We start from the raw sequence: 25,629 nt of genomic DNA, 5'->3' as shown, positions 1-25,629 counted from the left end.
AATGTTCTGCCTTTATTTCTTTTCTCATTAACACGACTATCTGCTGCTTACAGTTATATTTGCTCACACAGAACTGGAAAAAAAATCCCTTCTTCTGCTCCTTTGTCTTGATAAATGCTCCAAAATGACTAGAAATGGACAATTCCATATCTTGGACTTGTTTTTCTTAAACATGCCTATATTTTATTTAATTTATTGTTGTGTTTGACCAGGCATTTTAAAACTATTCTAACCAATAATCTGCTTGTTTGCTTGATTGCTTGCTGCCACCTGATTGGCCACGTCTGTGACTCCCTTCAAAAGAGGGTTTTTATCTAAGCTGGACTTCCTGGCAGAATAAAGGTTAAATACAACAAACGTACTTTTACGTTCTTCAACTTTAGAGTTCAAAGTCTCGGATCACTTTGATGTTCATTTAAATGTCATATTTATTGTGTAATAATGGACTTTATGTGAAAAAATATTGTTTTGATAGCTACAATACACTTGCAGTCTTTTGTTAAAATCGTCCCAGACTTCGTTTTATAATCATTGGATCAGAAATGAGAGGAACTGTCGAATCTTTCAAAAAGCTCATAATTAATGAACAGATGTTTTAGATCTTTTGCATTTCTGCGATGCTTGTGATTATTTATGCTCGCCACATTTTCGCTAGAGAAAGAAAGTCATAACTATATTTTCAGATGCATTATTTCACTAAATCATGAGCTGTGCTTTTTTCGGGAGGGTGTGCTTGTCTGCTAACGTCTGTCTGTGGGCAGATGAGCAACAGATGAATATTCAGGACGAGGAGGAATTTCTCTTTTTAGCTCATTGATGAACAACTTTCACCCTTTGCCCTTCATTTACCTACTTTATATGTCATCCTTTGCAGTAATCTGATTTTTCCTGCTGACTTTGTGCAGAATCCCATTATTTTCGTTAGTTTTTTTGTGTATCTTTACAAACAAACACTGGCAGCGCCTTGTGCTCAAAGACAAAAATCTTACCTAACTGACGCTGACAGGGACTTGCTTAAAAAAAACGCTCTCATTGGGCCGCGTGCCCACTTTCAGTATCTGTCGGGGAGGATTAGGAGCCACTTTAGGGTGAAGATGGATTAAGACGACTGTACTCTGGATTGACACCTTACAATCATAACTCGCTTTAATCTGCCGTGAAATTATGAAGACTGACGTGTGAATGACACTGATTTTTACTGTTTTAATCACATAAAAGTTGGATTATTACAACCAAAATGCAACTTTTTTCTGTTCCTTTAAGATTTTTAAACAGGTGTCATGATGAAGAAATCAAAGGCCTTGACTTTACATGAAAGGAATCACTTTATTGGCTTATGGTGACTATTTACGATTGAGCGCACACACACACACACACACACACTTAGACTCAGGAAGTTGCATCTTTGTAAACATTTATTTCCGCCATGCAAACATGTTGCCTGTGTTGCCTTTAAAACTTGTGTTTCATCTGATTTCTTTAGAAAGGAAACCACATTATCTGGTTCATCGAATAGAAACTAAATCATTTTTCCAGGAAGTAAACTTTCAACCATGTGACCTCAGCAGTAACTGTAGAATTTTCCTGGAAATGTTCCATTTCAAAAGGAATCCAAGAACACGTGAAAGTTTTCAGATAATATTTAGAGCAGAAATAATCAAGTTTCACTTTATTAATAATGTGTTGATTCAAGGAAACCTGAGTTGGATTTTTCTTTGACTTGAAATATAGCAGCACCCATTTACTAAAACAAGCAGCTTTTTGGAAGGTGGATGGTAATCAGATTACCCTGAGAAAATTAATGATTACAGAGAGCAACTTGAGAGTTGAATTAATAAGAAAAATAATTATTTTCTTAATTACACATTAAATGGTCAGTGGTTTCATCAACTTTCTCTAATCAGAAACCATTACAGGCTATTAAACAACCAAATCCCATGCCCAACATGCTCAGCACGCTTAATGTATTAAACTATTGTCATTAATTCCATGTTTGTACACAGTAGTAACGCTCTGATACAAACACACGCTAAGATCACGCAACAATTTGCGTTAAATTTGATATCCATTTGCTACGCTTGCTAAAGCTAACATTAGACGACCTGTTTTAAGGCCAAAAAAAATCATGATATTGTCCCAAAACATGTCGTTGTCATAGATATTTCAATTTCAGACGGGAAAGTCCGTCATATTGCGTCAAATTAAGTCAGATTTTGCACAATAAGTAACTTTTCCGTCTCTGTAACCACTTGTTTACAGAGGCTAATATTATGTAAATGTGTGATATTGTCCCAAAAAATGCATGTGAGGATTTATTCAGTGTCAGATTACATTTTCCAATTGATTTGGTTTTTCTAAAAAAAACTTAAATATAACTAAGGCTGTGTTGTAAATGTCATACTAACTTATTACTCATACTAAGTTTGATGTCAAAATTAGTGTATAGTGCGTTCACATTAGATAGTATGAAAAGATTATGTATGTGAGAAATACTCAGATGTTTACTATATGGGGACACTTTTTTTTCAACCATCCCATGATGCATTGGGAGCGGAATGTAAAATCATCCTGGGACCGGCTTCAAGTTAAAAATCAGACATCCCCTTTTCAAAATAAAAGCCTCTCTTCTTGTCTTCCATTAGTGTTTTAACTCATTTGTAAATAGGACTCTTGTTTTGAAGTTAACAGGAAGTTTTGTCAGTAGCACAATGGAGGGTCTCTGAAAATCTCTGAAATGTGGGAATTAAATATGTTTCCGCGAGTTTTATTGCCATTTGAATTCCGTATTTTTGATCTGTTTTACACGATCACGTAAACCCAGGGGACCTAAATAAAGGGTTGCTAAAAGCCCTGTGATGGACCGGTGCCCATGTCCAGGGTGTAGCTCCGCCTACTCTGGTACTAGTAGACCATGACAACCCTGAACAGGAGTTTGTGGGTCACCGGATGAATGAGTAAAAGCTGAGAGGTTGATAATAATGTCTAATGTACAACGTAAACATGTCTGTATGTGTGAGTAAAGTAAATTCAAGTAAATGGCTTCACTTTAGAGCAGTGGTTCTCAAAAGTTTTAGGCTCTAGTACCTCCGTTCTCTTATTTCTGAATCCAAGTCTTTGTCCGACTGCAACATTTTGCTTAAAATTTTTTTTAATATCAGAACAAGTGATAACACACATGTTAAAGAATCTCATTTTGTAAATAACTGGAAATAAACAGTATTTAGTGCAGTGCTTCACAACCTATTTTGGAGTAATTTCAGGCAATTGCACATGGGGTCATGACCCCAAGGTTGAAAACCACAGATTTAGTGGCTCCTGCAGATTTTATTTTTTCTGGTCATATCACACCTGGTTTGGGACCAAGACTGACATTTAATTTTTCACTCTCTCGCTTTCTCAAGTGCAATCGTGTACCCCTCGGTGTACATGTACCCCCATTTGAGAAGCACTGCTTTAGAGAAAAGTCTGTAAATTTATTGTGTCACTTGAAAGTAAATTTTGCGTGATGAAGTCATCTATTTACAAACCGTCTCTTTCATTTATTCAGTATCTTAATACTCATTTATTCGCATGCAGACATTTCTTTTGGTTTCGCTGCAGCACACAACAGATCTGTGCTATGAACCAATCAGAAGCTCTGCTTTTATCCAGCCTTTTGTTGTTCCCAAAAGAAAAACCTGATGACTCAGCGGAAGTGACTCACATTTACGTCAGACGACCGTCACTGCACTACCAAGCAGGAAAACCAGGAAAGAAATCCAGTATTGTTCCAGAGACAGGGATAAACAGTGAGAAATGTGCTATCAGCGTTATGATTTCATACTTTAATGAGGCAAACTCCTGTGAAGTGTATTCAGCATTCAGCGCTACATGTTAGCGCACGCAGTCATGAAGTAATGAAGACAGGAAAGTTCATTTCAAGTTAGGGATGCACAATAATGGATATTTATACAATATACTATTTTACAACTCAGTTGACCAATACTGGTCTACACACACACACACACACACACACACACACACACACACTCTAATCACAGAGATCATGTAGTTTCTGTAGTGGAATTAACAAACAGAATTATTCCGCAGACTCTTCATCATGTTGGCAAATACAGACATATGACAAAGCGTAAAATTATGTAACATCACTAACTGCAGGGGCATATGCACGAAATAGGGTGGCACACTAAATTTCAAATAATAAAACAACCACTTAAAATCACAGTTAATAAAACTGTTTACCCCAAATGATATAATTATTTGCAACATGGGCATTGCAACAAGCTTTTTACATGTTTAAAATTCAAATATGTACAGTAACTACTGAAACGACAACAGCAGGAAAGCTAGGAAAAAATAGTGGCCTCGTGGCCTATCCTGATATTAAAAAATATTAGATTCTGTTTGAGCTGCACAAGGTTATAGATTTATCGCTGTTTCAACAAAAAATATATATATTTACAAGCTACAATTTCATTTGTCTTTTGGGAATCTGGATGTGGTGGCCAATCAGATTTCGGCCACCCCGTTGGCCCCGCCCATGCAACCAACAATTAGTGGAGTTTTCTAAACTAGTGGTTCTCAGTTTTTCTTGGCTCAAGTCCCCCTTTCTCTAACTTTTGTATCCAAGTACTGTACCCCGTTTGTCCGACTGCAACATTTAGCTCAGAATTCTATGAAAACACCACTATAGAGCATAATAATGGAATAGATGAGTGATAACACACGTTTTAAAGAATCTCATTTTGTAAAAAAGTAAATTAAACAGTATTTAGTGCTCCCTGAATAGATTTATTTCCATAGTTTTTATCGTTTACGGCAGCGATGGGAAACTATCAGAGTGAGGGCCACAAAAATGTGACTGTATCTGATCCGAGGGCTACATTATCAACATTTACGTCAGCATTAGAATAATGATTGATCTAGCATTAATATGAGGAAAAAGCATTTTGTCTTTGTCTTTTTTTTGTGGTTTTGTCAGTTTTTAGTCATTATGTGTTTTTGTTATTTTTATTCTAATTTTGTGTATTTTTCTGTCACTTTCTGCATTTTTGTTGTTACTGTATTTTCCTGTCATTTTTTGTAATTTTGTTGACAGTTTGTGCGTCTTTGGAGTTATTTTGTACTGTGTTGTGTGTGTGTTTTTGTCATCATTGTGTGTGTTTACGTGGTTGTTGTGTGTGTCTTTGTTGTCATTTTATGTTTTATGAGTCATGTTGTGTATTTTAGGGATTTTTTGTGTGTTTTTGTGTACTTTGTGCATTTCACTGTCGATGTGTGTGTTTTGGGAGTAATTTTGTGCTTTATATTCCTTCCAAATTCTTAAAATACAATTTTTGGGGACCGCACAAAATTATACTGAGGGCTGCCAGTTGCCTATGTCTGATTTACAGTCATCTAACTTCTGATGTGGGACCAATACTGACCCTTTGTATTTTCAGTTCATATTCTAATTAAAATAATTTCAATCATCATTTTGTGTGTTTTTTGTGTCATTTTGAGCACTTTTTTTTTGTCTGTTTTTGTTTATTTTTCAGTAAATTTTTCTCTTATTTTGTGTTTTGTTGATTTTATTTAAATTACTATCTCTCTATGTGTGATTTTGTGGTTGTTTCTCTGTTATTTTTGTGTATTTTGTAATGATCTTGTGTGTTTTTCTCTCATTTAGCATGTGTCTTTGTTGTCGTTTTGTGTGTTGCTGGTAATAGTAAGTATTTTTCTATCTCAGTGCCTGTGTGTTTGGTGTTATTTTGTGTATTTTGTTGTTGTTTGTCTGTTCTTTTTATTATTAGGTATATTTTTCTCTTATTTTGTGTGTTTTTGTATGCTGTTGGTATTATTTAAATTATTCTCTCTCAGTGTGTGTGTGTGTGTTTTTGGTGTTGTTTGGTTGTTTCTTATGTCGTTTTGTATGTTTCTGTTATTTTTGTGTATTTTATAGTGATATTGTGTGTTTTTCTCTAATTTAGTGCGTCTTTGTTGTCGTTTTGTGCGTTGCTGGTAATAGTAAGTATTTTTCTATCTCAGTGCGTGTGTGTTTTGGGTGTCATTCTGTGTATTTTGTTGTTCTTTTTATTATTCCGTATACTTTTCTCTTATTTTGTGTGTTTTTGTTGTCCTTTTTATGAGTTTCTGGTAATATTTAGTATTAATAGCATTTTTAGCTAAAAATAAAAAAATTATACAGCCCCATATCTTATTGCTTTTATTTCTTTCTCTCTCCAGTACCCCCTTTAGTGCCATCGCGTACCCCCATTTGAGAAACACTGTTCTAGAAGAACCTTAGCACGCTAAAGGGGCTGAGATTGTTTTTGTCTCAGTGGAGGTCTGCCTTTAAGTCTTTGAACCCTGGTTGTATCCACATCCCGTACAAGGCCATTTCCAAGGGATCATCAGTCAGGTACCCTCTTCCTGTTTTTCCCCTCGTCTGTACTTGCACTTCCTCAGGAGATGCAGTAAAGGATGACCCTCCGCTGCTCAGTGTTCGACTCGTTTGTTGATTTTCTTTCCTCTTTGCACTGATGAACAGGCACATTTTCCACATTTCAGCGTCAATACGTGAGGTTTTGTAGGTCCTTGTTTGACCTCGTCGGAGGGTTGCACAGCAGAGTACAACAAATATTTGAATGCGTGATGGTGGAAACTTTACACAACTGAATGACTGATTTCTTTTAACTATGTTTTGTTTTAGCGTTGGGAGGTGAGAATGGCCCAGAGTGAAAGATAGAGTTTAAACATGTATTGACCTTACGGTATAAAACAATAAAATGGTAAACATTTTAACAAATCTAATTTTGTAAATGAAGTAGTTTTTGATCTCTCTAATCCGTGTATCATTAATTTTTCATTATGTAACAAAAACATGAAAAATGTAAAAAAAAAAAACACCTCTCTCTCTCTCTCTCGCGCCACTAAAATACAAAATGTAAGTCGGTACCAAGATTTCCTCAACCCGCCCCTGGTTGGTTGTGACTGAATGGCTTTCTTTGAGAATTTAAACAACTTCTGCTTGATGAGACACTTTGAGAGCATCAATAATCTGCTTTAAACAATCCTCCATTGTAGACGTGCTGAAGAACTTCTGTCATCATCATGCAAACAATATTCTTCCTTTAATCCTTTTAGCTGCTCGTGTGCCCTCGCACCATGTTTGCTTTTCTCCGTAACGCTCATGTTTCCCTTTTGTTTACAGTCCCTTTCATTTAGCTGCTCCTTTGAAGACGAGTGGACAAAAAACAGATCTGAGAGGCTAATGCTAAACTCAGCCACTTGTGCTCACCACTCGTCTCAATCTGTGCTTCCAACAATGGCGCTGCCATTAGCGTCTAATCCTTCAGGGTGATTGGGAGGCTGCCGCACGCACTTTTAAATATAGCCTTGCCCCCTAATTGAGGTTGGCAGCTGGGGGGCAGTGGGGCACATTCAACAGGTTGCTTTGTTTTGAAGAACCAGGATGTAAGGAGGAGGAGGAGGAGGGGCTTATAGGCTGGGGTCTGCATTGTTTTTAAGTGAGACAGCTAATTGTGAGGGATTTGAAACGTGGCTCATCTCGGATTAACCTGAATGACAAAAGAGCAGTGAGTAGTGGGCCGAGTAGTGCGGACAGACGGTAAATCACAGTTGAGGCTAAAGTGGTGACGAAACACGTCTCGACATCAACCAATGACACACGCTGTGAAAGAAACAAGACGATGTTTGCTTTAGTTCGAAGGGTGAGATAAGATAATTTATCATTATGATGAATAACTTCATCTCTTCATTTCCCTAACCACTCGACACAAATCTTCCACCGACGCTAGCATACTAGTTTTGGATTTGAAAATATGGGAAATTTTCTGGCGCCTGCCATGAGCAGCCCCACCACATTTAACTGAATAAATACACTATTACACAGTGCAGGGCCCGTATTTTGAAGATACATATTGTCAACGATCACGTTATAGTAATCGTGGCAACCAAACTCATGATCACGATTAAAATTTGATTATTTGTGTGCGCGTGCGCGCGTGCGTGTGGACCAGAATTGGTCAACTGAGTTGTAAAATAGTATATTGTATAAATATCCATTATTGTGCATCCCTAGCTTGAAATGAACTTCCCTGTGTGGAGAGCATATCTCCCTGATGTAGTGTCTGTTCAACCTGAAACTTTTCTAACAGCTTGCACATAGCCTCAGTGTGTGCATGCATTATTTTTGACTTATTTGGTGTTGCAAAACGTTTATTTCATTTTATTTTGAATGCAGGTTCGACCGGACATGTGAGGGGGGCGGGGCGTCCGGATATTCTCTCGCTTGGCTCTGTACTGTGACACATGCCCGCAAAGTCCGTGTAAACATGCACATTTCTCCGCGAACACGGCATTATAAACGCTGATATTTTCACCACCTATTTATAACCTAATGCGCACCTTGGATGTACGTGATATGTTTTGTGCGTAATTAATTTTCCCACTGGGTTGTTTGAGTTTTTCCTTGCTGAAGGAGGTTCTAAGGACATTTATTATCTATTTGTTTAAGTCCAGTGAACACTGGTGCAAACTGTATTTATCCATTTATCATGCATATGTCCCATAGAATTAAACCAGGGAACTCACACGCTATTTTACTTTGCACCCGCAAATATCACTACAGAGTACAGAGTATGTACACTTCTTTGTACATCCAACCTTCAAACACATACTCATTTGGCCATAATTCACAACTCTACTTAAGCTCCTCCCACTATATGAATACACTCTTCCGATGGACACTGTACTATAATAATAAAAAATCGTGTGTGTGTGATTCAGAATTAGATTTAAATTAGAAATTGGGTGTTTACAAGGCCAGTTTAAAGAGGATTTAACTTTTGTTCTTAATTAAAGAGGAATTAAAGCTCTCAGCTACTTAACCTCCCACTTTTCTATTGCAAGACATGCTTCCTATGGGCACTGCACTAGTTTATATCATCAAAAAAATAAAGGAATCAAATCCCCTGCATTGTTGTTAGATTTTAACACTGGCATAACTTGACCAGAGTCTTCATAAAAATCTGTGTTTAACCTTTCTGACTGATTTACCCTCCGTTCTGAACGACACCAGATTTCTTCTCCGTTTGACTCTGGGTGTCTGCAGTGTCAGAGTTCAAAGCTCTAAATCAGCTCCGACAGTCAAATTACAAAGCACTTGACCAGCGCTCGGCGCTTCTGCACCGAGTCCCAAAAACTTCAAAGCAAACGGTTTTAGTCAGAAGAGGAAACTTGGCCGGCTGCGAGGGAGGTTTTAGAAAAAAAAGAAAGATCAGTTTCAGCGTGCGCTCGCATGAGTCAGCCGGGATTTGTTTGAGCTTGTGGGAGTGTGATTGAGGAGATGGGCGGGGTCGATTATTTCTGTCTGAGTCCGTGCGAGTGTGTCTCACCATCGCTGTAGTAAACACAGAAAGAGCTTCTCAGCTCACTGTCACGTTCATTGGATCTCAACTATCTTATCTGGTGACTTCACACAACGACAGGTTGGGATTATTGTAAAGAGGAACCTTGATGCCTAACGTTCACCCTCAGCTGATCCCTGATCTTCAGATACAGATCGGAGGCAAAGTAAGAGAAATGTTTTTGGTTTTTCTCATGTTTCTTGTATTCTGTGAATGAACTTTTAGTTTAGAGGTTTTCTATTCAGGAAACTTGAAAAGCTAAAACTTAATGAAGATTTCACAACTTTCTGTCATTCAATTTGAAAAAAAAAAGTATCTTGAATTAAAGCAAACTCACCTGTGGACACTTTTTAATGAAAGGATTTAATCAACTGTGATCAGTTCCTTTGAGGGTAATCAAGTTATTACAGAAGGTTTTTCACTCTTTCTTTGGAAAACAAGAACTTTTAATTGTTTAGAATCCTTTGACTTTTAATTTTAATCAGTTTGTCTCAGTTTTGTCTCACTTGACAAGATAACGGGTTAAATCATTGAAAGATGTGGTTTTAACCTGTTAAAAATGGGGAATCTGGGTTCAAATGTCCACCTTCTGTCCTCGACTAAAGACCAAACCATTGATTATTTTCATACAGAGTTTTCCTCTGACTGGTTTCTGTGCTTGGATGTGTTTTCCTTTCCGATGTCTACATATTTCACATCTGCTTCTCATATCAACACACCAATGTGCCCCCTGGCACCCAACGCTTGGTCTCAGCTTTCCATTTTCTTTTGAACAAAAGTCGAAGAAGTTTCCAAATAATCAATTCCCCGGCTCATATTTGGACCAGCTTGCATCCAGCAGAGGGTCTAATTTGGGGTACATTACCCACTTCAGTTTTCTACTCGTACTTCCTCCTTTTTTGGTTTGGTTCACTGCCTTCTGGTCCATCTTCCCCTCATCATCATCTTCTTCTTCTTCTTCTTCTTCTTCTTGCCCTGCAGCTATGGATTGGATGGTTAGTTACGTCACAGTCCACCAAGAGCCATAAAGTGAGCGACTAATGCGTCATTCCTGGTGCCAGTATTTTGACCGTCTAGCAAAGCTGCGTCTATATTTTTACTTCCATTGCAATTTCAGGGCCTTTGTGGTGGTCATTCTTTGAAATGAAGAACTTACTGATGTATAAATAGCTTTAAAAATCTATGAGAAGTTGTTTTAATTGCCAAAGAAGTTCTTACATGAGTTTTAGTAGGAAAAATCCTTTGGGGCATGGCCATGTTTTTATCCATTTATTCATCCTTTGTATCTTAATATTGGCAGAAGAGGTCAGGGAGATGGTAAATACAATGTTGAGTTATATCAATGTTTAAGCCGTGCAGATGTACATGTGTCATTTATGCAACATTTTGAACGTTTAGGGGTGCATCAAGCGATTAAAACACGTACTACTCATACTAAGTTTAATGTCAAAATGATTATGTAGTGCGTTCAGATTAGATAGTATGAAAAGATTGCGTATGTGAGAAATACCTGGATTTATATTATATGGGGCCATTTTTTAAGTATACACGGTGGGGACACTAGTCATACTCAACTGTCCCATGATGCATTGTGAGCGGAATGTAAAATTGACCAGCTTCAAGCTAAAAATCAAACATCTCTTCTTGTCTTCCATTAGTGTTTTAACTCTTTTGTAAATAGGGCTCTTGTTTTGAAGTTAACAGGAAGTTTTGTACTTTGTACTTCAGTGGGAACGCTCATCGTCCTAATTCCTCTTGTCATTTTGAACGCGACCATGATTCGTTTGCCTGGAAAGTCTGCCTCGTGTGGGCGTTGAACGGCTAGGGCGAAAAACAAAAAACACAAAAACACTGGAGGATGCAGAATGTCTGCGCGCTCTTCTGCAAAGTTTCTACTCCTAGTAACGGCGCCCCTAGTGAGTAACTTGTGCAATTGCATCAGAGGCTGTTTGGAGCTGATCAAAAAGTGTGTTGTTAACACAAACTGAGAGAAATTAACAAAATGTCAGTCTTGGTGTGATATGACCAGTAATGATAAAAACTATAGAAATAAATCTATTCAGGAACCACTGAATCAGTGTTTTTCAACCTTGGGGTCTGAAATTTCAGATAAATTCAAATAGATTTTTGAAATTGTTTAATAATATCTTTAGGAAAATGGGGTCACGATCCAAAAAAGGAACCGCTGCAATAAATACTGTTTATTTCCACTTATTCACAAATCTAGATTCTTTAAAATGTGTGTTATCACTAGTTCATTCCATCATTGTGCTCTATAGTTGTTTTTACATAGATTTCTAAGCAAAATGTTGCAGTCGGACAAAAGGGGGTACTTGGATTCAGAAATAAGAGAACATTGGTACTTGGGCCAAAAAGTTTGAGAACCACTGCTTTATAAAACTGGTTAGTCCTTCTGAATATTTTTTAAATGTAAAGTCTTTCATAATCTTATAACCGTAAAACAGGAGTGTTAGATATTTGTTAAAAGTTGTAATCTAGCTTTAGTTTTGTAGATGTAACAGACACATTTCCTGCCTCGCTTTGTATTTGTCACTGTTTTCATAGTTGACTGTATATTGAGCAAGGCATGAGGCGGGTTATTACTAGGATGACTACACTCACGCTTTGGATAACGTCCAGCTCAGAAACAAGAAATCCACTTGACTCTGGCTTTTTACCAAATGATTATTCACTAGAAGGTGTGTTTAAGAAAAGAAGAAAACCTTTGTAGGGCAGACTCGTGTGCTTTGATCTACTACGTAGATAATTTTATAATGCATGGTTACTGATTTTGTTGCAGATTACATAAGTGCTTTATTGCTACAGGGCGACGTGCCTGCTTTTTAATAGGACATTACCTCAACTTGTGGAAAAATAAACTTTTCTAATCCCCTTCCTATTGGGCTAAAACATAAACGGGTAATATTACTTTATTTACGTAACCATTTTATCTCCTTTTTTAGTTTTATTTTGACCTAATATTGGCTTTATTGCACAATTTTGTTGTTGCGCAATAAAGCCACAAAACAAGAAGCTCTTCACATGTGGAGGTAGAGTTTGTCGTCACATCCATTCACCACAAATGTGTCCTAATCAAACTAAAAAATATTTTCATCTTTTCAAAATAATGCAATGAAAAAACATTTCAACTAGGGTTGCGAAATGTCGGGAATTTTCAAAGTTAGAAACTTTCCATGGGAATTAACTGGATTTTATCAAAATTGAAAGTTGGCCCTGAACAGGGATGTTAGAAATAATTGGGAAAATACGTGTTAGCGTTGCCTAAAATATCAGCATCATTGGTAAATTCCAAAAAAATAATTCCCATTAAAAGTTTTTATTTAATTTAAATATTCCCCAAATTCCACATGTTAAGTTGCCTTTGCAACCCTAATAAATAAGTATAAAATAAAATGAGACACAAGAAAACAACAAAAATGGAAACAGCAACAAAAAGACTCCAAAACAAACCAAATAAAAAATAAAAAAAACCTGTTCTTTCTTGATTGTTCATTATTCTTAATCATGTGTCAAACTCATGGGCCGGGGGCCAAATCCGGCTATTTGGAGCATCCAATTCGGCCCGCAGGAGAAAGTAAATTAACAGAGAAAACATGAATCATTGTGTAAATGAAACTCAGCAATATTTGCAGAGACTCACAGTTTTCCTGGTGCTTATATCACATGATTGCAGTCATTTCTAATGTTAAACAAAACTCAAAATTCTGACAAAGCCATTCAAATTTCCTCAAATTATTACATCATTTTTCCCATAATTGAATACAAATTGATCACAAAATCTAGGGAATTTGAAGTGAAGATCTTGTTGGGACTGATATCTGTCACTTATTGCTTGGATATTGTCAGTTTCTTACATATTTAGTATTTTATGTATACGTAGAAGTCCAAACTAGGGCACAATAATGTCAGGATTGCATAAAATCTGTGGCCCACTCGACGTGTCCTCCATTCTTCTTTTTCCCTGTTTCAGTGCGTCCACCTGCCCTCACAGCTGCTTGGTCCAGGCTCAGATAAGATAAGCTTTTTTCCCATCCCACACTTTCTGTGTTTGCGGTTTCGGCCCCAGGAATTTACTGCGTGTGACGATTCCACAGCGAACACACAGTGTGGATTGTTTTTCCCAGGGACGATCAATATTGTGTGTTTGTGGTCGGACTGTTTGCCTGTGTTTGTTGGAGCTTCAGGAGGTCGTGACCTTTGCTCTGTGAGTAATGAAAGTTGCTTCACAGGACCTGCACAGGATGGAGGAGAGGAAATCCAGCAACTGGCTTTTCTTCAGCAGGTTGTCTAACGCAGTGGTTCTCAACCTTTTCAGCCCGTCACCCCCAAAGTAAACAGTCATGTGGAGACAGGGCCATCTATAAGGGGGAATAAAGGGGATCAACTTTCGGGGTCCATCCATAATGTCATCAAAATGATGGTCCATTGTTCTATGAATTTGTGATTTTATGTATTTATTGATCTGAATAATATCCACTGTTATCCAGGAAGTTTATTATTATTTGCTCCAAATATATACAATAATGGCCAAAAACAGACAGAAAAAGTGGTAAAAAGGGTTTAAACAGTTAGTTTAAACTAGCAAAAATTGGTCATGACAAATTGTGAATGTGGGGCAAAAAATAAGCATGAAATATGCTGAAAAGTGCGATATGAGGTGGTAAAAGTGGTCAAAAAAAAAAAAGGTTCAAAGTGTCATTATTGCCTTAAAATGGCAGAAATGGGGGCACAAGGGGTTGGGGTAATACAATCTAAATTAAAAAGTAGGAACAATTAGTTTAAACCGGCAAATACTGGGAATGACAAATCCTGAATGTGGTTAAATTGGTAAAAAAAAATTAAATGAAATATGGTGAAAATAGGTTAAAAATGACAATAATGGGTCAACATATGTAACATTAGGTGGAAAAGTGGTGGAAAGGGTTTATAAGTGCTGAACATGTCTTGAAAGTTGGAACAAAATGTGGGGGAAAAAGCAGGGAATAATATCCACTGTTATACAGGAAGTTTATTATTATTAGCACCATATATAGTCATTTTAAACATCTGAAATGAAATGGGTAAAAGTGATCAAAAATGGTGGAAAAGGTGGTGAAATGGGATTTTAAAACCACAGTAATTGGTTTAAAGTTGAAAATTAAAGTGGGCAAAAACAGAAAGATAAAGTGGTTTAAAAAAAAAAGGGTTCAAGGTGCCAATATTGGCTTAAAAGTGGCAGAAATGGGGGGACAAGGGGTTTGGGTAATGTAATTTAAAAAGTAGAAACAATTACCAGAATTTTAAACCAGAAAATAATGGGCATGACAAATCGTGAATGTGGTGAAATTAGCAAAAATAAGCATAAACTATGCTGAAAAGAGGTTAAAAGGGACAATAATGGGTGAACATATGCAATATTAGGTGTTAAACGTGGTGGAAAGGGTTTATAAGTGCCGAAAATGTGCAGAAAAGGGGGAAAATGTGCAGAAAAGGTGTTGGAATTTCATGGAGAAGTGGCAAAAATGGGAGTAATGTAACAAAAAAACATTAAAAGGAGCAAAAATATGGTAATCAATTGTACCCATCAAATTAGGAAAAGTAATGAAATATGAAGCAAAAATACAAAGTCAACTATGAATTTTTTGAACGATGAACATTGAATGGGGCCAAATTGACCCCAAGGATAATAGGAGGGTTATTAATAGCATATGCAGTAACAGTTGGGGATGTGATGTGATGAGATAATCCTTCACAAGTGTCCGTTCCAGATTTCCCTTGGGCTGATTTTGTAAATACTTGCAGACGTCTGCTTTCATCAAACATTAGTCTGTGTTCAGATGCTTCTGTCTTACATCTAAAAGCCCACGGACACAAATCTACCACAACATGTGTAAAACGTACAGTAAGTGCATGTGTTTGAGTAAAGCTCAGCGTCTGTTAATAAAAGCAGTGAAAGCACACATGGCAGCAGGAGCAGCAGAGAGCGTGAGAGAACCATTCGTGCTCCTCGCGTGCCACTTTTCAGCAGATGCGTGGTTTTATTTATTGAAAAATAAATCAGAGCAGAGCCCCGGCTCGCCCCGGCCCGCCCCGGCCCGCCCCGGCTTCCCTCTTTGATCTCCTGCAGTCGTGCTCGGTGCTGGTTTCAATCCCACCTTCTGGGGCCACAGCTAATGGCAACCCCTGTGCTCAGTGTTTATAAAGCAGGCTCCCTGTAGCAGACATGAGGAAGGAGGCCCTGTGAGGTCAGAACGCAGCTCGCTTCCCAAGAGGAAAAGGAAAACAGGCTTTTAAAGCACAAAAGTAACAGTTTGACAAGCTTTGTGTGATGAATTCCTGCTCACATTAAATACCACCTTTACTGTAGCCTGGCAGATAATGTGTCAAAAAGATGTTCTCTTCTGGAAGAAAGCATGAAAATTTGTAAAAGGGTTTTTTTTTATCATGCTGAGTACATTTTCAATGGCATCCACGCTGGCAAAACAATGGTTCCCACTCAAAATCATGAAATCTAATATGGCCACCATCAATAACTCAGAGTTGTACAAACGCTACAAAATTATCACATCATCAGATTAATGCTTATGCATGAATGCACCAGGATCACAATGGATGTAATCTTCTTGAGAAATAAATGGAAATAGATGTATTAATTCATGTTTTGATGGGGATTTAAATCAAATTGTTCACCCTTTAAAAGGCAACTTTGTCATACTTGTTGTGGCTGCACAGAAATCATTGTGTTGGCCATCTTATGTCTTGCTCTGAATACAATTTACAGTATTTTAAGCTATTTTATGACAATACTTGTCCCCAAAAAACTGCACAAAGATACTGTTTCTACGTCTAACAGAATTAAAGTTATGGTGAGATTGAAATTCGTAATACGGGTGGCGGCCATCTTGCATAATTTACGGTATTTTAAGATGTATTCTTGAATTCCTTGACCCTGAACACCTGAAATTTGCCACTGAAATCCTGCTTTTATGTCAAATAGAACCAAAACTAAATATCCAAATTGGCAGTATGGATGGCGGCCATCTTGGATTTCTGGATTATTTTTTTTTTGAGTGAGAACCATTGGTTTGCCAACGTGGATCCCATTAAAAATGGATTCAGCATACTTAAAAAAAACCCTCTTACAAATGTTCATGCTAATATTACTACATCTTTGCCAGGCTACTATGGCTCACAACTTGAAATTGAATTCACAGTTTTGAACCTGAATTAGTACCGGTAACTTGAAATGTATTTTATTTATTTTTTTAAACGTTGAAAAACAGATTAATGTTCGTATATTCACTGCACGGAGACATATTTCCAGTCCGCGAGGTTGAGCAATCGATCACTGATTCATAGATCTCGTCTACGTCTACAAAAACTATCATCTATGACTGGAAATGTGCCATTATCCAAGTTTCTGTGTGTTTATCTCTTCCAAACATTCACGACACATTTATCCACCAGTTTAATGCGGAAAATATAGTTAAAAAACTGAGATTCTCCAAAATGATGTAGGTGAGGCTTTATTTCGTGTTGTTTAGTTACAGTATGGCCCTTTGTGGATGTTAATTTCATGATTTCCATTTGTTTTTCATAATCACAGAAAAAGAAAAGAAAAAACTATTACTTAAAGACTAATTTTACCAAATGCAAGCTAAATGTAATAAAGGCAAGGATGTGTTGTAGTTAATTATGAGTGCACAGACTGATCAAGAGGTTTTATTGTGAAAGTCATTTGTTTAACCAAACAAAGCCTTTTTCTATTTGTATTTTATCTATTCTGCACACAGGAAGTTGCACCCACAATCAGGAAGTGTCGACAATAAGAAAAGGACAGACTAATGACCTTTACCTATGGACTGTTTAGGTTTTAAGGCTGTTAGTTTTCTGTTTGGAATGAAGGCGTGAAATGTCACAGTGTATACTATACACTACAAACTATACTGTCTATTATACTATAAGTATGGTAAGAATGGTGAGCGTTCCCACTGAAGTATACTTTCATGTTTCCCAGGATGCAAGTTCTGAAAACATTTGAAGTGAGAAAGTGACCAAGTAGAATATCAACATGTGCTTATTTCATCCATAAAACTCACGTGGACACATTTCATTTCAACATTTCGGAGATTTTCCGAGACCCTCCGTTGTGCAACTGACAAAACTTCCTGTTAACTTCAAAACAAGAGCCCTATTTACAAAAGAGTTATAAAAAAAAAAAACCTAATGGAACATAAGAAGAGATACTTTTATTTTGAAAAGGGGATGTTGGATTTTTAGCTTGAAGCCAGTCCCGGGAGGATTTTACGTTCCACTCGCAATGCATCATGGGACGGTTGAGTATGACTAGTGTGCCCACCGTGCACATACTGTATACATCCGAGTATTTCTCACATACTCAATCTTTTCATACTATCTAATGTGAACACACTACATACTCATTTTGCCATCAAACTTATGAGTAGTACGTTATTATGACATTAACAACACGACCAATTTTTTAGGTTTTTGCTCTGTATTAGTGAGATGATGTAATAAACACACACAGTTCATACAGTCAGTCCACTGATGTGTTTGTGGACATAATGTCAAGGTTCGGTTTTTGAGAGTTGGACGATGAACCTATGATAGCGTGTACTATAGCGTGTACTATAGCGTGTACTATAGCGTGCACTATAGCGTGCACTATAGCGTGTACTATAGCGTGTACTATAGCATGCACTATAGCGTGTACTATAGCATGCACTATAGCATGCACTATAGCGTGTACTATAGCATGCACTATAGCTTGTACTATAGCGTGTACTATAGCGTGTGCTATAGCGTGTACTATAGCGTGTACTATAGCATGCACTATAGCGTGTACTATAGCATGCACTATAGCGTGTACTATAGCGTGCACTATAGCGTGCGCTATAGCGTGCGCTATAGCGTGCACTATAGCGTGCACTATAGCGTGCACTATAGCGTGCGCTATAGCGTGCGCTATAGCGTGTGCTATAGCGTGTACTATAGCGTGTACTATAGCGTGTACTATAGCATGCACTATAGCGTGTACTATAGCATGCACTATAGCATGCACTATAGCGTGTACTATAGCATGCACTATAGCATGCACTATAGCGTGTACTATAGCATGCACTATAGCGTGCACTATAGCGTGCGCTATAGCGTGCGCTATAGCGTGCGCTATAGCGTGCACTATAGCGTGCACTATAGCGTGCACTATAGCGTGTGTCTGTGTCTGTGGTTTTCTTGGTTGGACCATGTGTGAGTTGTCCTGACTAAAGTCTGTCTGCTGTCTTTAGACTTCACTCGTACTGTTCCAACAAGACTGTGCATGACTGCTGGTGGTGAGTGTGAATCCATGGGATGCACGGCTTTGGGAGGGAGTGGAAAACTCAAAGTTGCGATGACTTTCTCTGGGCCTGTTGTGACTGTGCGGTGCAAACACAACACGCTGTTTGAGGAACAGAATCTCCACCAGTTGCCAACACAGTGAGTTACTTACTTACATGTTAGGACAGGATCCCACGGGCAGTGTTTTCAATGGCAGCGAGGGAGTGGTGAGCAGTGTAATTAGACACATGGTATCTGGTCGTTAGCGCCAGTCTCAACAAACACTGAGTTGCATTGAGAGCATGTGTTTCTGCGTTGCGTTACAGATTCTCCTTAATAGAGATTAGAAGTATGTTGTGGCTTGGATTTTGTGTGTTTTTGGATAAAGGAAGCAGGAAACAAAGAAAACACCATGATAAACACGTGCATGTGACCCTAGCGTCTGTTTTATCCAAAGGAAAAGCATTGTTGAGCATTTCTGAAATGAGTCAACTTTGTGGAAATCATTTTGTCGCGGTTTTCGTAGACGACCATATTTCATGCAACGAAAATTAGATAACGGCTGAATCAAAAAAAAAAAAATATATATATATATATATATATATATACGTGGACAAGACCTGTATCTAAATGTATTGATAATTTCGTTAACAAGTAAAAATGAAACTACTACTAATATTAAGTTTGATGTAAAAATGAGTATGTAGTGCCTTCACATTAGATAGTATGAAAAGATTGAGTATGTGAGAAATACATACTGTAAATGTGGGGCCATTTTTTAAGTATGCACAGTGAGCACACTAGTCATACTCAACTGTCCCATGATGCATTGCAAGCGGAATGTAAAATGGTGCTGGGACCGGCTTCAAGCTAAAAATCAAACATCCGATTTTCAAAATAAAAGCATCTCTTCTTAAACTTTTGTAAATAGGGCTCTTGTTTTGAAGTTAACAGGAAGTTTAGTCAGTAGCACAATGGAGGATCTCCAAAAACCTCCTAAAAGTCATCATGGATTGTGTTGCCGTGAGTTTTATGAATCAAATGAGCACATGTTGATATTCTACTTGGTGACTTTCTCACTTCAAATGTTTTCAGAACTTTCAAAGTAAAGGTGGAGAATCAACAGAGATATTTAGCCTCAGTGTGATTCAGGTTTTTGTCTTTGTAGGTTCCAATTGCATCTTGGGAAACTTGGAAGTATACTTCTGTGGGAACGCTCATCATTATACTATAGTATATATATATAGTATATAGTAGACAGTATATACTCAAACAGTGAACAAACTTTCAATAGCTGACTTAGAAAACTTTGTTTTCTTAAGGTTTTCTGCACAGATTGCAAACAATATTCCATTATTTCCTATTATTTTTATTTTATTTTACTGTTTCACTTTTACATTTTTTTATGCAGGTAACTCGTTTCATTTAGTTTTTGATTTAATATAAAACATGATGTCACTTCTTTATATTTGAAAATGTGTTATTGGTCAGAATTATTTGGGGGGCAATGGGCGCAGGTGGGGTTTGAAAGTTCACCTTCGTTCAAAGTGGGGAACACACTAAAAAAGTTTGCGAACCACTGGGTTTTAATTACACTGGTGTGTAAAATAGTTCACAAAAGCTAAATGACGTGTAATTTAAATGGACTTCTGCAGGTTTGTTATCTTGTTTTGTGTGAGGCCATTTGTTGGTGCAAGGCCGTGTTTGCTCTCTGAACTGAAGGTGAGTAGATGTAGATGTATCCTTAATGACTTGTACATTGCCATATGTGGGATTACGAGTTAAGGAAATAATCCTAAATCACTTCAGGAGACTTAACTCTACTCCTTTTTTAACAGGACTGCCTTTATTAAGGCTGAGCAGTATCATAGACCCCTTCAGTGTCAGAGCAGTTAATGCATGTTGGTGTGTGTGTGTGTGTGTGTGTTGTATTGGAAGTGGACGGATGTATAAACAGGTGCCACGTGGCGTCGGACATGCTAAGCCCAAGACGAGAGTCGCCACAGCTGTAGACGCTGTGACGGATGGTGTTTGTGTGTGTTTGAGAGCGCGTGCGTGTGCGTCGGCAACATTTTCATCTCGCAGTCATGCAAACTGCTCCACTAATCCCAGTGTGTAGGCAGGGGACACACACGCTAAACACGCCTCACATGACACGTTATCTCTCTCACACACACACACACACACACACACACACATATCTATATGTTGGCAGCACGAGGCTTACTACGTGTAAACGGCGTCAGCTGTTCCACGCTCAACTTTCATCACCAACGCCTTTCACTTTTGTGAAACCCTAACCCTTTGTATTGATTTATTTGTTTATTTGTCTGTTAGCAGTGTTACGTCAAAAGAACTTCACGAATTATGACAAAACTATCACAAAAAGAAAGACCTTCTGCAGGGGTGTCAAACTCATTTTAGTCCAGGGGCCAAATACGGACCAGTTTGACCTTATGTGGGCCACAGATTTTAGGTTGGAAAAAGTGCAAATTTAACATAAATGTGCCCTGGTTTGCACTTAAAGGTTTAAATGATATATACAGTATATGTTAGTAAATCAGTCCCTGCAGGAACTCCACTTAAATTTCCCTGACTTTTGGAATTTTGGGACATTTCGTGGAATAAATTCAGGAAAATTTGCCAGATTTTTTCGAGAGTTCTTTCAACAATTTGAGATTAAAAATGACTGCGGTCATGTGATATAAGAAGTGGTAAACTGAGCTCTGCAAATATTGTGGATTTTAATTTAATTATTGTATTTGGCAGTGCTGAGATAATCTACAACTGAATTAGTTTATTTACAAAATGTTTCATGTTTTTTTTTCTATCATTTTTACTTTCTCCAGTTGGCTGAATTTGTTGCTCTAAAGCAGGGGTGTCAAACTCATTTTAGTTCAGGGGCCAAATACGGAGTCGTTTGATCTTAAGTGGGCCACAAGTGATTTCAACATTGTTATTCCCTAGTTTGCACTACTACGTATACATAAAATACTAAATATGTACGAAACCAACCATATTGAAGCAATAAGTGACAAATATCAGGACCTTTACTTTAGATTGCCAGGATTTTGTGACCAATTTCTATTTATTTAAGTGAAAAATGCAAGAATTTAAGTAAAATTAAAGGGTTTTGTAAGAATTTTCAGTTTTTCCAACAGTTTAACATTAAATATGGACTGAAATCATGTGATATAAGCATCGGGAAAACTGTGAGCCCCTGCAAATATTGTTGAGTTTTATTTACACAATGATTCATGTTTTCTCTGCTCGTATTTGGCCCCCGGGCCATGAGTTTGACGCACGTGATGTAAAGTAGTGGTGTAGTGACCCTGGAAGGTGGAGTCAGAGTAAAGAGAGATGAGACAGACTTTTCCTTCTACTGGATCATCAAATGTTCTTTGATGGAGAACAGGCACCAATTAGCCTGTAAGATTTTGGGGTGGGGGGTTCTGGATGGACATTTTTTTAATTCCCCCTTCCTGCTGTGGGTTTATGAGTCGACTGAGAGACTTCGTCCTCCCGCTGTGCTCCTCATCCTCCTCTTTTCTGTCCTTCCCTTGAGATTAAACCTGACTAGACGTTAGAGCACTGGATTATTGCTCCAGTTTGTAGTTAGCTTTGTGCACAGTGTGTTAGCAGCTAATGTTGCACAGTGTGTTAGCAGCTAATGTTGCACAGTGTGTTAGCAGCAGGCTAAAGAGGTGACGAGTTGGATGTTTGTCCGGCTCCTGCATGGATATGGAGTCAGGTTGCATTTCTCCAGAGCCACAGCAGCACAACATGACGGTAGGGCTGGGGGCGGGACTTGAATCACAGTTACACAGCTGTAATAAACCTGGCTATAGTGTGCATAAAAATGTCTGCACAATGTCAATTTTGTATCAACATTCATGTCAACATTTATAATAATGACCAATCTGAGCGTTAATACAAGGGAAAAAAAACAAAGACTGTGTTTTTTTTGGTCATTTTGTGTCTTTTTGTCATTTTCCCCCATTTTTTATTATCGTTTTTGTACATTTTCCTCTCATTCTTTGTGCGCTTGTTGTTTCCTGTTTTTTCAATTATTCTGTTAATATTTTCTGGAGTCAGTTTTTTACTTGCTGTTTTGTGTTTTCTAGTCATTTTGTGAAATTATTTATTTATTTATTTATTCAGTTTATTTCAGTTTTTTATCTAAGTCCCGTCCCCTGTTATTTCTCCTTGTCATTTTGCATGGTTTTGTTGTCATTTTGTATACTTAGCTTTTTTTTAATATATATACTTTACTATTTTGTGTATTTTAGTTGTCATAGTGTGTTTTTTTGGGGTAATTGTGTGTATTTTGCTGTGATTTTTCTTCTCGTCAGTCTGTGAATTGTTGTAGTAATTTTTCATGTTTTATGGGTTTGTATATTTTTCTTTCATTTTGCTTATTTTTGTTGTCATCTTTTGTGTTTTGCGAGTGATTTTGTCAGGTTTTGTTTGTCATTTTGCCAGTTTTTATTATCGTTTTGTATATTTTACACTCATTTTGCGTGTACTTGTTGTTTTATGTTTTTTTAATTTATTTTGTGAATATTTTTCTCATTTTTTGTGTTCTTGGTCATTTTGCATAATTTCATATTTGTTTTCTATTTTTTTTCTTGTCATTTTCATCTTGCATGTTTTATTGGTTTGTATATTTTCCTATTTTGCTTATTTTTGTAGTCGTCTTTTGTATTTTGCAAGTGATTTTGTGCATTTTTGTTTTCATATTTAATGTTTGCTTTCATTTTTGCTTTTTTTTTGCTGATGTTTTTCTTTCATTTTGTATATTTTAGTTATCATAATATGTGTTTTTGGAGTCATTTTGTTTATTTTGCTGTTAGTTGCGATTATTTTGTGTTTTATTGTTTTGTATATAACATTTTTACTTCATGGGCTGTACAAAAATAAACTGAGGGCCGTATGTGGCCCCCAAGCCACCAGTTGCCTATGTCTGTTGTGGGCCTTTGGGGGTCACTTTTTTAATTGCTTTTGTTTGAATAACCACTCACTAACATTTTGCTCCTCCTGTGGAAACAATGTGAGGAAGTAGATTTTCAGGAGCTCCATTGTTTCTTTGGGGCACGTTGATGTACAGGCTAGAGATGGGGGGGTTAGGGGTGGGGGGGGGTTTGTAAATGTCTGGACACAGACTGAGAGCGATCCTTAATCCTCCAGCCTTCTGCTGCATGGGTGCCTCCCATTAGCTGATCCATGGCCACTGGTCAGTGTGGGGTTCTTACCTCATGTGATACGGCTTCACTTTAAGCTGCTCGATGCAAAACTGACTTTAAGTCCATTACGTGTCCCGTGGGGGGGGCGGTGGGGGGCACATATGGTAGAAAGGTGAAGAATTCCGTTGTGTGTGCCTATGCATGGTTTTATTGTCGTTTAGTATATTTTGCCCTCGTTTTGTGAGTCATTTTGTGAAAACTGTTAATCCTTTTGTGTTTTTGGATTCATTTTGTGAATATTTTTTGTCATTTTGCATGTTTTTGTAGTCCTTTTGTGTGTTTTTGGAGCCATTTTGTGAATATTTTGTGTCATTTTGCATGTTTTTGGAGTCATTTTGTGTCTTTTGAGTCATTTTGAGAATATTTCTTGTCAATTTGTGTGTTTTTGGAGTCATTTTGTGAATATTTTGTGTCATTTTGCATGTTTTTGTAGTCCTTTTGTGTGTTTTTGGAGCCATTTTGTGAATATTTTGTGTCATTTTGCATGTTTTTGGAGTCATTTTGTGTCTTTTGAGTCATTTTGAGAATATTTCTTGTCAATTTGTGTGTTTTTGGAGTCATTTTGTGAATATTTTTTGTCATTTTGCATGTTTTTGTAGTCCTTTTGTGTGTTTTTGGAGCCATTTTGTGAATATTTTGTGTCATTTTGCATGTTTTTGTAGTCCTTTTGTGTGTTTTTGGAGCCATTTTGTGAATATTTTGTGTGTTTTTGGAGTTATTTTGTGAATATTTTTGTCATTATGCATGTTTTTGGAGCCATTGTGTATAATTTTATTGTCATTTAGTATATTTTTTTGTCATTTTCATATTGCATGTTTTATTGATTTGTATATTTATGATTTTGTGCTTTTTTGTTGTCATATTGTGCTTTTAGAGTCACTTTTGCCTCTTTATTGTTGTTTTGTGTATTTTAGTTGTCATAACGTGTGTTTTTTGAGTCATTTTGTGCATTTAAAACAAAATTAGACTGAGGGCCGCATGTGGCCCCCGACCTGCCAGTTGCCATGTCTATTGTGAACCTTTGGCTTCTCTTTTGAATTGATTTAGTTCTCATGTGTGTGACTTTTGTCCTCTTCTCCCCTGTGTGCAGGTTTGCCACCACCCAGACTGCCAAGACCTGAACAGTAAAAGTCCCCTCCACCTGTGCGAGTCATGTGACTCACGCTATCATTCAGAGAACACAGACACAAACATGCACTTTGACCGGCATCCCCGGTTTGACCTGCAACCTCAAGGTAAAACGTCACCTTTTCATCAGATAATCACCCAAAACCCAATTCCTGCTGTAATAGACAGAGATGGACAGCTTTGATCACAGCGGGGGCCACAAACATGTGATTTTATCTGATCTAAGGGTCACATGATCAACGTTAATGTCAGCATTTAGAATAATGACCAATCTGAGCATTAATACAGGAAAGAATAAAGGCTTTTTGTGTGTTTTTGTTGTCATTTTGTGTATTTTTGTTGTCATTTTGTGTATTTTTGTTGTCATTTTGTGTCTTTTGGAGTAATTTTTGATGTCATTTGTTTGTTTTCTGTTATTTTTGTATATACATGTAGTCGTATACACAACATTTGTGCAATTTAGTTTTCCCCTTGTGCAGTTACTTTAATTTTGTAGTCATTTTGTGTAT

At 37.4% G+C, this 25,629-nt stretch overlaps 1 protein-coding gene across 5 annotated transcripts in view; it reads left to right on the top strand.

The window, feature by feature from the left end:
* plekhg5b (pleckstrin homology domain containing, family G (with RhoGef domain) member 5b) overlaps positions 1-25,629 on the top strand; it is a 105,673-nt gene that overhangs the window by 40,270 nt on the left and 39,774 nt on the right. For 4 of the 5 annotated variants that reach the window (XM_028452281.1, XM_028452279.1, XM_028452282.1 and 1 more), the window contains one exon: positions 25,083-25,227. In XM_028452281.1, coding sequence (XP_028308082.1) covers positions 25,083-25,227 — 145 coding nt within the window. Of the gene's footprint in view, positions 1-9,392; positions 9,577-25,082; positions 25,228-25,629 lie in introns of those variants that run through there. The other variant, XM_028452284.1, reaches the window with a different exon arrangement.

This window comes from Gouania willdenowi, chromosome 7 (genome assembly GCF_900634775.1).
Source record: "Gouania willdenowi chromosome 7, fGouWil2.1, whole genome shotgun sequence".
In the NCBI taxonomy this organism is placed as follows: domain Eukaryota; kingdom Metazoa; phylum Chordata; class Actinopteri; order Blenniiformes; family Gobiesocidae; genus Gouania; species Gouania willdenowi.
The sequence above is the reverse complement of the archived record's forward strand: the minus strand, read 5'-3'. Positions and strand labels throughout refer to the sequence as shown.